At 35.8% G+C, this 12,017-nt stretch overlaps 1 protein-coding gene across 12 annotated transcripts in view; it reads left to right on the top strand.

Moving 5' to 3' along the window:
* FRYL (FRY like transcription coactivator) overlaps nucleotides 1–11,570 on the top strand; it is a 151,018-nt gene extending 139,448 nt beyond the window's left edge. For 9 of the 12 annotated variants that reach the window (XM_031065964.1, XM_031065973.1, XM_031065875.1 and 6 more), the window contains 5 exons: nucleotides 2,988–3,056; nucleotides 6,289–6,306; nucleotides 7,275–7,385; nucleotides 8,762–8,958; nucleotides 9,406–11,570. In XM_031065964.1, coding sequence (XP_030921824.1) covers nucleotides 2,988–3,056; nucleotides 6,289–6,306; nucleotides 7,275–7,385; nucleotides 8,762–8,958; nucleotides 9,406–9,664 — 654 coding nt within the window. In that variant the 3' untranslated portion in view covers nucleotides 9,665–11,570. The remainder of the gene's footprint in view (nucleotides 1–2,987; nucleotides 3,057–6,288; nucleotides 6,307–7,274; nucleotides 7,386–8,761; nucleotides 8,959–9,405) is intronic. The other 3 variants (XM_031065908.1, XM_031065807.1, XM_031065764.1) reach the window with 1 other exon arrangement.
* The last annotated feature ends 447 nt before the right edge of the window (nucleotides 11,571–12,017 follow it).

Genomic DNA, 12,017 nt, shown 5'->3' with positions numbered 1-12,017 from the left:
CTTGAAACCAATGCTAAAGTATGCCACACAGCACTGTTAATGAAGATAAACTCTTTGCAGGATCCAGGCCAGCATTTCTGTTAAGGAGTTGCTGCATTTTTCTGCCCTGCTCTGTGGTAATAACAATTTATTTGATCTAATATAATGAGCTACATTTTGCCTTGTAGGCTTAATCAGAAAAAAGTGCTTATCTAATGACTAAGATAATTTTACTCAATGTAATATTTCGTGTCTGGCAATCTTCAGTGCAGAATGCTATCAGCACTCCTATGAGAGCATAATGTATTTCATTCCTCCTTTTAGAGAGCAGCCCTGTGGCACAGAGGGTGTAACTGATTTGCCCCATGGTCAGACAGGAAGATTTGTGACAGGGTAAAAAGGGACTCATGTGTGTGTGATTAGAATGATGACTGTCCAAACATGAAGGAATTTTACATCAACTCTCCATTTAGCCTAGTTTATCACAGCAATAACCAATAGTATTTTGTTGATTTGTCAAGGTATAACAAATTAAAATTACACCCTTTCAGATGGCAACTAATGCACTAAAGGTATTATTATCTAATTTTGCACTGCCATGTTTCAAATTGATATAAATCCATGCTGGATATTAAGAACTTCTTTGTATTTTATTTTACTAGGTAAACAAATACAAATACATCAGTTTGATGCCCTCTGTCATTATATCATAGTGAAGGAATTGTTTTTTCTGTCAAAAAGGGAGTCCAGTAACATGTTTCTGTGGTCAGCCTGTCTTATGCCACAGATCTGTGAGTGACTGGAGCAGGAAGAAGGTTCACAGGGTTAAAGGAATTGTTCTGAAACAACTGAGAGCATTTTGTCAGGGTTTTATTTTTATTTAATCATTTATAAATAAAAAGAAGCAGTACTGAGAAGGAAGAAACTTTTAGCTTTGACCAATCATCTCTGACTCTTGATAGCATGTCATTTAGACAATTTAGGGCATTATTTAAGTGGTTATTGAGCATGTTAATTTGGAAGCAGTGACTACTCAAATACTTTACTTTTCTAAAACATTTTAGAAGTATTCCTTTAGCTGTTGGCCCTTTTTTTCTAAGGTGTATTTTAAATGTAAACTAAGAATCTTCTAAGCTACATCTTAGATATATGTGTTATTGTCTTCTTACTCTGTCCTCTTAAACAGAGTATAGGGCAAGATTGAACAAGACTTCCTCAAGTAAAATCTGAATTTTTGTTGTTACACACAGCTGTGCTTTGTATCCTATTAAATTTGAAAGTATTAAGGCAAAATGCTTCATCAACTTTATGCAGACCCTTGGTTTTTTCATAGAAACATACAGAAAAATTACCAATAAGTGGTTCGGTTACTGTATAATAAAGTAAATAAAAATTAACAGATTTTTGTATGTTAATCTGGTATCCTCTAGAATCAACCACTGGGAGAATTCTTATGGTAATTTCTTTAATGAAAAACTGTTGTTTAAACTTTATCCTAATAGATGATGTTTGTCACTCTCACTGCTGGCATTCACATGAATCAAATTGAAAAAGTGAAAGGCTTGGGCTATTTTCTTGCAAGACGACTACTTAGACTTCATGTGTGTATTAGGGATAAAGATACTGAATCAGATAAATGTAATGACAAATGCAAGCTTACACACACACTATTCTAGGCACACCCTTTATTCAGACTGGTTCTAAGATTTAAAAAAAGGTCTTAAATGGTGGTGTGTGCAAAGAAATACTAGATTCCCAATTGCTGCTGCTGTTTGTTGCAGTGCAAACCTATTCCATTGTTCCTGATGGAGGCTGGCTGATAAAAAGAAAAATGAGATTTGCTGTGGATGTTGGTATCCATGTCACTAATTGAAACTGACACTGTGATGTTCAGAGAATTCCATTTCTCCTCTTGATGAGCACACTGGCCTAGTTAATTCACTAAGTAACCTTTATTAAATTGAGCAGATGGGAAATCACATTTTTCTTTTTCTTGCATCAGACAAAGGTTAGAAAAAGGTCACCAAGATTCCCTCTGAGATTCAAGATACCAAACACAAGCAGTGCTAAATTATTCCTCCTTGGATATATAGAGGCTATTCTTCATTTCAGATGGTATTATACACTTTATCTCAACATGATGCACTCCTATTTCAGTAATAACCATGCTTGCAGTTGCTGGCACTGTACAGAAAAATTTATCAATGGGATGATCAGGCTGTATTGTCCAAAAAGAACATATTTGATTCTATAAATGCTTTATAGAAACACAGAAATTCATGGGAATGCCAGTACACATAGAGGTTATTTTTTGAGAAATTTGCATGGTTGGTTAAAGGTAGAAAAAGAGACTGCCCACTGAAATTAATAAACTTATTGTCTGATATAGGAAGTGAAGTTAAATGCAGCCCTAAGTGGAACCAGCAGGTTTGCATTGTGTAATGCAAGAATACTTCATCTCCTTGGCTTGTATGAACTGGAGGTGATGCTAAACTCCCACTGGAGAATTTGGGTTTTTTCATTCCATCCTGTAAACCTGCACTTACACAGGAGAGCTCTATTTCCTTCTGTTTCTCAAGTAGTCCCAAGAAATGTGACAGGCTTATTCTCTTAAGGGGAATGAGAATTAATATGAATTAGTTCTCTATTTTAAAGGCTGATAAATCACATTAGTGTGAAACTTGTGCAGAAAGTAGAGAGGGATATTTCTGCTTCCACCCTCTCATACATTTTCCTGTAACAGTATCAATTCAATCATGGGTTAGTATTTGTGCTGAAGTGTACTATATCCATCTTGGGTAATGAAGGCTACAGGAAATAAAAGTTCCAAAGTGATCTATCGGAGTGGATATCATCACTGCAAACAACATTGGTAAACTATTTATTTCATAGCAAAATTTCTTACATTACCCAAGAATGTACAAGACAAAGTGTCTTAAGCAGTTTTAGCACAGTGTTCAGTTTGCTGTGTCAGAAGATGTTCAATCTTGTTTATATTTATTTTGCAGTGGCTAGAAGACTGCAAAAGGACATTCGGTACTGATGATGGTATTCATGGGACTAACACAGATGCCCAGGTAAGTGTATGTCATTTGTGAGTCTCAGGATATGAGATTAAAAATCATCTTTATTGCACAAAAATTCCAATATTTGTAGAGATATTAAAAATGTATGAAAAGCTTTTCATTTCAGTTATCATCCTATCTTTTGGAAACTCAAGAGTCTCATGAAGTGGCAATAAAAATGGGTCTTCTTAATAAAAGCTGGCAATCCGTCTTGGGTTCTAGATTTAATAACACTGAGTAGATAAGCAGACTAGATACCATCTGTGTACCAGCAAGTCTGCTTTTCTGCTGCTGTTTCTAGAAGGAAAGAAGATTAAAATTCTGGTTGTATGCTCAGATACATTGTCTACTCAAAAACTTAGAACTAAGTAAGATGTTTCTGGAGCCAATATTTGGGTGAGAAGTAACAGGGAGTAAAGTAGCAGTATAGCAAAAAGCTCATTAAACACTTCTGTCAAAATACCATCTAACAATAGGTTAAGTAACCATTAATATTAGTTGAATATTTTGTATGTATCTGCATGGCACGTATCCGTGTTTAATATTACTAATTGCTATAATAAGTGACAGCTTTTCCCAAAATGGACTAGGACTGGGGTTTTTTAAAATAGAAAAGCTGCATAATATTGATACAGTAAATGAAGCAAATCCAAAACCCAACATTAGTAGGTACAAGGAGTCTGCCATCTAAAGTACTGTGGTAAGGACAGTGAAAGATGTGAGAAAGAACTGCAGGCAGCAGATGAACTTAACCTTTTCACAATCACAGTTTGACAAAAACCTCAAATCCAAGCTGAAAAGGGAGGAATTTTATTTCTTTTATTCAGTTGAACCATTCATTGATGCACTTGGTCATGTTTCTGCTGTTGAAGATGTGGTCTTCACCAACAGAAATGTTTACTGTATCTTTGGACTAAATCACAAAATGTACCTGAATTTTTAAAGTAGTAAAATGTAGTAATATATATTAATTTTTATACTGCATTGAAGTTGCAGATTAAAAAAAAATCAGGTGAATAAGCTTAGGTAATACAAAACTGGCAAAATTATTTGCTACTATTTGCAAGGACTTTTATCTTGCCTATGAACAATATGCTTTGGTATATTTTACATTAAGTATACATCTTTGTATACTGACCGGTATATTTTTAGAAATAGATAACATTTACTATTACAACACAGTAAATGCTGTATAAATATTAATGAAAAAGCAGCATTTACATATTTCAGTCCATACTTGTAATTTTGTTTACACACACCAAGAAATTGTTCTAACATTTAGTTGTTAGAACAGAACCATTCTTACCATGAAGGTAAATGTTACTGTTCCTACTGTGTAGTTGGGGAAACTAAGAAAGGGAAGACAAACAACATGCAGGCTTTCAGATAGCTTGTACAGAGAAAATCCCTGATTCCTTGGCAAGGCAATTTGGCCTATTCTTCCCCCTTTCTGCAGGGTTTGAAGATGGCCTCTGAAAAGGAGTCTGAGACCAATCACACTGATGATTATTTGTGGGGACTTGTTTTGAGTTTGGTTTTTAATCCACCCTGCAAGGGTGGCATGATGGTAATTCTTCAAAAGTCCTTGTAAATGGAGTGTGGGGCTGCTAAGTCTGAGCAGTCAACCAGTTAATGCTAAAAATATGTAAGTGTTGTCTTGCTCAGAAAAACAGATACTTTTCATTCACTAACACAAATAAGATTTTCTTACTAATTTTTGGCACTGTGGTCCACAGAGCTAAGGAATAGCGAGATTAATTCTGTTCCACCTTGTGCATTGCCAGCAGACTTGCAAGTAAATCTAATTATTCAGTTCTTGCTATTAGTACATCTAAGCCTGAAAGAATGCATCTGGACTCTGGCTTGACTGTTTCTACAGGACAGGCAGGTAGAAAAATCAGATTATTTCTCAAGTAAGCATGTATGTGAAAGACACTGAAGCAGTACAAAGCCATTTTTAAAGGAAAACCTCTCCTGAATTTTTAAAAGGTAGCTATCAAGGTGTGTTTTGGGGGAAAGGGATTAATTATGGCTTACAGTATTAATGAGACATGGCTTTAAGAACACTGGAACTTAATGACTAAAATTATTGAATAGTCAATCCTGCCATTTCTCAAAATCTGATTCTCTGTGCTTCATTAAAGTGATTAATCAAAGTCCTGTTAACTTCTGCAGTTCAAGGTTTTATATCTTCAGTGTTCTGTGCATCAGAAATATGGTAATTGTGCTGAGTATATAATAGCACAGAGTGCAAAACAAAAACACGGAGTGTAACAAAACCATGCAGTGTTTATACCCTGGGAAGCACACAGTATACAACTAACCATAACACTGTGTACAGCTATGTGCTTAATAAAGCTCAGCTGCTTCTGTCTCTTGGGAGTCAGACATCCACTTACATTCCTTTTTTTTTGCTCTCAGGCATATGGTGTGTGGGGTTGATGATGATGATGATGACAACCCCATGATTCCAATGGGGTTGTCCTGTGCAGGGTCAGGAGCTGGACTTCAGTGATCCTTGTGGGTCCCTTCCAGCTCAGGATATTCTGTGATTCTGTGATTTGGTTTGCCATGACCACTGTACATGCCTAAGTGCCATCAGTACACTCAGTGCTGTACAAAGCACAGGAGTGGGGAAGTTCACATCCCTAGTCTGACACATACATTTTCTGACCTCTTCTCTCCCTATCCCTCCTCCCCAAAATTTTTTTTCTGAAATGGCTTATAAAAACCAAGTGCAATTACAGTACAGAAATCTCTCAGAGGGGTTGAGAATTGAGTTTAGCAAACCCAAGAATTTCTAAACTGATTAAGAATCCAAATTAACTTTGCATCTCCAATTTAAAAATGCATTATTTTTGCTTAAACTATTGGGATATAGAACAAGTAAGAAGCTTTGTACAGATGTTCAGATCTAAGTGTCCTTGATTTTGATTACCTTAAATTTGTGCACTTTTCAGACTACACAATGTATAAAGACCAGACAGGGTTGTAAGAGTGTTATTCATGCTGTGGGACAACAAAGCCAGTACTTTTTATCTTTAGCTATAGCAACAAATAATTTTACACCAAATTCAGCCTGTTAATTTTTTTACATTCAGGATATGTTTGGAGCATGTTACTTGTATTTCTTCCTCCATTTTACCTGGGACATCTTTTACTCTAATTAAAATTATTTCCTACACTAATTCTTGCTCTTTTTTCTTTCTTTGTATTTTTGTGACCTGCTCATCTTCTTGCTTAGCAAATGGAAATTCTAGCAGTAAGTGACAGTTCTTGATTTATCAAATACTTAACCATGCCAGTCACCAAACTGGTCTCCATCTGTCTTGTCCATTTGTGAAATAATGATGTCTTGTCCTAGACTATTACAGAAATGCTGTGTGCTTCAGTTTTGCATCATCTAACCCATTAGACTGTTGGTCCTTTGTAGATAATAGGATCCTGTAGTTAGTAGAATGTTATAAAGATTATTCCATTAGCACTAGCTTTTATGTCTGCATGAGAAGCAGTATTAACACTGTCTGCATTTCTGACTAGTGTTTTAGAGTCATAAAAATGGAAGCAAGACAGTGCATAAATTAATACTGCTATTTCATTTCCTTAAAAATATATCATGTGTTATTTTCTAAAGCAGAATAAGAGCTACCTTTTATAAACAAAAGATTATTCTTGCCTCCAGGAATGGAACTATTCTCTTCCTACTCTGTCAGGCAGTGTAAGCTAAGGGCCAGGTTATATACTGTGCTTACAATATAAATATTAATGATTATGAAAGATCCTATACTTATGGACCACAACTGCTTCTTTTGGATATTAGATCTTGAATTTAAAACAGTAAAATATCAACAATAAAAGTAAGTGATCTATGAAACTCTTGATTTTAAGACATTAAATCTTGAAATGTTCCAGACATTTCAAAATGCCTTTTGAATCACTTCACATCCCACTCTACCCCCTTTCTTGGAAATGTAACTTATTAAAAAGTGAACTTCAAATCTCTGTGAGAGGCTACTTGTAAATCTAGAACTGAATAAAGCTTTCACCTGCTTTTCATTCTTAGCTTACTGTATGTTAGCTTCTAAATATTTTTGGCATTTTCTTTAGTAGCCAAATTAACTACTTCTGATGTTGCACACTCTACTGAAGAAGTTGTGATTTATTGTCTCTTGCACTGGATAGTAGGGGGTTTGCACTTCCTGAGTATAACAGTGTTGTTTACATTTGTAGGAGCTGGAGTTGTGTCGGAGGCTATACAAGTTGCATTTCCAGTTGCTGCTTCTGTTCCAAGCCTATTGCAAACTCATCAGTCAAGTAAAAACAATCAAAAAAGAAGCAGAGGTAATGAAAACCATGCCATTCAGCTAGTAATTGCTGACATTTTAAAAGCAGATAATTTAAAACACATTTTGATAACATTTTAATCAGTGGGACATCCTTTTAGAAACTGGAAGAGGGTTCCAGCTGTTTTACAGCCAATTAATAAAATATTTAAGTAGAGCTTACAAGAATTTTCTGAGATGTTCAATTATCTGTGTTGATTTTTGTACAGCTTGAAAGCTCTTTAAAAAAAGACAGGAACATAGGGAGTCCAATGATGAGGATTTTAAGTATTTCAGTAGCACTCCTGGTGTATTCTAATCAAGCTACAATCAAGGCACATCAAGTCCACTCAGAAGAGCTGAGCCTTTCCATAGCCCTGGGGTTTCCTATAGCAAACATCACCACTTTCGACCAACTGATTCACTTAACTGTGCACTTCAGCTATCATTCAATTACTCTGCAGCCTTAGTCCCCATCCTAAGCACAAGTAGGAGTGCATAAGCACCTCTCATACCTGATTTTTAGTTGTAGTAACTTCAGAAGTAAGAAGTGTTTTTCAGCTGTGCACACGTGGTACATATGTGATGTTAATTGAGTTGTATGCATTATGCTACTAATAGTGCCTTCTGTAAGTTCTTCCCTGGGTCTGGAATGCAATAAACAGGGGTAGCAGAAAAAAAAAAGTTGGCTTGGTCTTGCTTGATATACTAGGGAGGAACATGAAAATCCTGAGTGAAAGTCTTTGGTTTATGAGTAGCTTCAGAAAAAAAACTGTGCATGTTCCTCACTTGTATTTCCAGATTTTTGTAGAGGCTGCAAATAAGTTTGGGTTTGAAGAACACTGTGGAAGGTTGGCATCACATCAGTCCCACTTCTCGCCTAAGTTAGTCAGCTGCAGAACCATATTCTGAGAGATGGCCTCGTGTTTTACTCATGCATTGCAGCTAAAGGCAAAGATATTATTATATACACTGGCTGCACTACTGTTATTGTGCTGGGTTACCATCTTCCAGATTTTTTCCTTCGTATTTAAGATGTCCTTGTTATGGCACCATTGCTCTCATACCTTTCTGAAAGGTAATTAATACCTTTCTGAAATGTTTTACTCTTCTCAGTTTCTTATTAAGTAACAAAAGGAGAAAAGAAATTTATTTATTTTTTTTAATAAATTTTAAAAGAACTAAGAGGGAAACTTCATCAGGGAAAGCCCAAATAATTGACATGCAGGCTTGGGCCGTTAACTGTATACTTAAGTATCTGCAGAAAATATTTGGGTGTTCTTTTTCAATTTCTCTTTATTGCACAGAGGACGAAAAATAAAAACCTGATATTCTGAAAATTATTTTGGCTTGAAATACATTTAAACTAAAAGCGATAAATTATACTTGTTTTAGGTAATAAACATGTCTGAAGAACTTGCTGTTTTGGAGAGCTGCCTGAAAGAGGCCGAGGCAGTGTCTGACAGTGGTATTGAAGAAATTGAAATTGCAGAGGCTGCCCAGGCTAGCACAGAAACAGCTATTCACTCCCTCATTGAAACCCTGAGAAACAGGGAATTTGTGTCAGCTGTGGCACAGGTCAAGGCTTTCAGGTAAGTTTTTAAGGCTTGCTTTCAGATCTTGAGTTTCTTAATAGACATTTTAAATTAAAAACAGGGATAAGCACTATTCCTTTTTTTTTTTCTCAGTTCTTGTCAGATGTCCTTTTTGAAAAGGACAAGCACTGTCCTTTCATTACAAGTTTTGGGGTTTTCTTTTCAGTAATTTAAGAAAAGTAAAAAGCAATTTTAGTAGTACTTATTTAGAATTTATCTCTGAGAAATTATATGGTTATTTACCAGGACGCTGTGGAAGAAACTTTCCTCTAGCATTTTTCTGTCTTTTGTTCAAACATCTGCTTAAAAGTATTTAAACTTTTGATTTTTAAATGCAAATTGCAGTTATTTTCCCTTGCATTTTCCTGTCTTCTGTTCAAATATCTTTTAAAAGAACATTTGAACTTTTTTTTTTAATGTTTAAATCAAACTGTGTGTTTACAGATCTATTTGGCCCCACGACATCTTTGGCAGTTCTGAAGATGACCCAGTTCAAACATTGCTGCACATCTATTTCCGTCATCAGACACTTGGCCAGACTGGCAGCTTTGCAGTAGTAGGCTCCAACCAAGACATGTCTGAGGCCAGCTCAAAGCTGATGGAACTTAATCTAGAAATCCGAGAGTCTCTCCGCATGGTGCAATCCTGTCAGCTTCTGGGGAAGATCCAAACAGGAATAAATCTTGTGACCACTGGATTCTGAACAGCTGTCATTTAGAAAAGAACTGATGATGAAGATACTTCAGACTATTATTGAGCACCTTTCACAAAAAACCAAAAACAAACCTCCAGCAATCCTGACAAACAACACACTTTTATCACAGCAAGAAACTGTTTCATCACAAGTAAAACCCTGAACACTGAAGTGACCATCCTACTTGACTGCTCTTTCTACACAGCAGCCTGTGTGGCAGTAGTATTTTTTTATTAAATTTATGTATAAAAACTACATGAAAGGAAAAGGGCTTAAACACAATGCATACATATGCATTATTTTCTGTTGTGACAGAACCATAAAGGATGTTTGCAAAAACAGCCTCCAGAGGTTGGATCAGTATCGCAGGTGGGATGAGGCTAAAATCAAAGCTGGTTTATTTTGGCTGAAGACCTGCAAGGCTTCCTGGCTTTCCAGCAGTAAAACCATCAGCTTAACACCTAATGAGACACTTTGCAATGTCATGAAGAATGTGCAGTCAAACATGAGTAGAATGATATATGACTGCAAAAACCATTGACTTCTCAGTGTTTTATTTGCTTTTGTTGTCAGTTATAAGGAAATAACGTGTGTGAGTTAGAATGTATGGCTATGTGACAGTTGTTTTTTTGAAGGTATGGATGATTGTTAAATAAGGTCTCAGAGCATGCTTAAAAGAGCTGCAAGATTATTTTTGAAGAAATTTTATTTTATTAGATCTAATCCTCATAGTGTGTAAATGTTAGGACATTTAATAATATTTTAAACTGGGATTTCCCGGTGTTTCTAAAAGAAATAATATATCTGTTAACTTTATTGGAATGCTGCTCAGTTCTCTGACCAGTGCTTATGTTAAAATACTGATAACAACTAACCAAAAAGTAGCTGCCTGCAGAGACTTTAAAATGTATATTAAAGATATATGCTGCCCATCAGCAATTCTCATTAGAAGTTAACTTATTTTATTCTGTATATATTCTAGAAACTGTATAGTGCAAAACCAGTATTTTTCATGTAAATTTGTGCAATGCACTGTTAAAACAGTAGGTGTATAAAGCTATGAGGAGAAGGGGGCATTCCCTCTTGGTAGTCACATGCAGTACTTGCAGTCTGAGTAGCCTGCAGGGTTTGAAGAGTTTGAAGGCATGTATATGCATCTTCATGACTCAACTGAAGCCTAAGGAATTGGGACTACAGAAAAAAAAAAGACAAAAAAAACCCTGACTACCAAAACATGCAAACAGGCAATATACTCATGGTTCAGTGTCAAAGTCTGTAGCATAAAACAAACTGGATTCTGTTGAAACCCATAGCATTTTGTAGAAAAAAAAAAAAAACAGAAAAAAAAACAGAAAAAAAAGAATGTAGTCCCACAATTCCTGTGATTTGAAAGGAACACCCAGTATTTTTATATACATCTCTTACCCACTGTGATTTTTTTTAATGGGCTCTAATCCCAGAGTTTAGAATGTAGAATTGAAATTCTCAGCTCTGCCTTTTTGGGGGAATTAGGCCCTACTAGAAATGTAATTATGCTGAAATGCATTAATTGAAGGCACTGTGCACGCTGTTGGACTGCTGACAGTAGTTATGTTATCCTAACAAGTTCTGTAACTGGTCAAGGCACATTCATATTCACTGTATTTTTTTCCCCCTGTCCCTGATAAAATTTAATTATTTTGATGGTTTTGTGGTACTGTAGATGGTGTTCTTAATTTAACAAGTATTTACAAGGGAGAGGTAGTTTTATTTAGGGGTGCATTACACTTTTATTTACATCATCTTTTACCAGCTTTTTTTGTAAAAATAAAAGACGTTGTATCTCTCATTTTGTGTATTTTTACAAGCTAGAGTTTAAATACTTTAGCTAAACAGATTAAACACTGACAACAGAGGCCTGGGTGCCCTGAAGTAATTTTTTTCCTTTTATGTCCTGTCATTGCAACAGCCTTTTTCTAGGCATCATCTGAAGCTGTTACTGGATTTCTCATGAAACTCAAATCTGAATTCATACATGTAATTCCTTATGTTACACATCTTCCTCTATTTATAATGGCTAGTGGAACCTGCCCTATTGAGCAGAATCATGTTAGATGACTGTCTTTTGATATTGCTTTAATTTCATTAGGCTTTTCAAAAATGACTCATCTACTGCATGAGCTGTCACCCTGCATTACACGGTGCCAGGCCTGTGCTGAATCCAAAGCTGTGGTAAAGCTGGGTAGGAAAAAGCAAAACATGAGACAGCTCCTGTAAGATGCAGCAAATACAGCACTGACTGAGCTAACCCTTGCAAAAGAACCTCTGTGAAAAAGCTGTACAGAGCAAGTTCAGGATAGCTTTGGATAACTGGCACCCTTCC

Source organism: Geospiza fortis, unplaced genomic scaffold, assembly GCF_000277835.1.
Source record: "Geospiza fortis unplaced genomic scaffold, GeoFor_1.0 scaffold40, whole genome shotgun sequence".
In the NCBI taxonomy this organism is placed as follows: Eukaryota; Metazoa; Chordata; class Aves; order Passeriformes; family Thraupidae; genus Geospiza; species Geospiza fortis.
The sequence above is the reverse complement of the archived record's forward strand: the minus strand, read 5'-3'. Positions and strand labels throughout refer to the sequence as shown.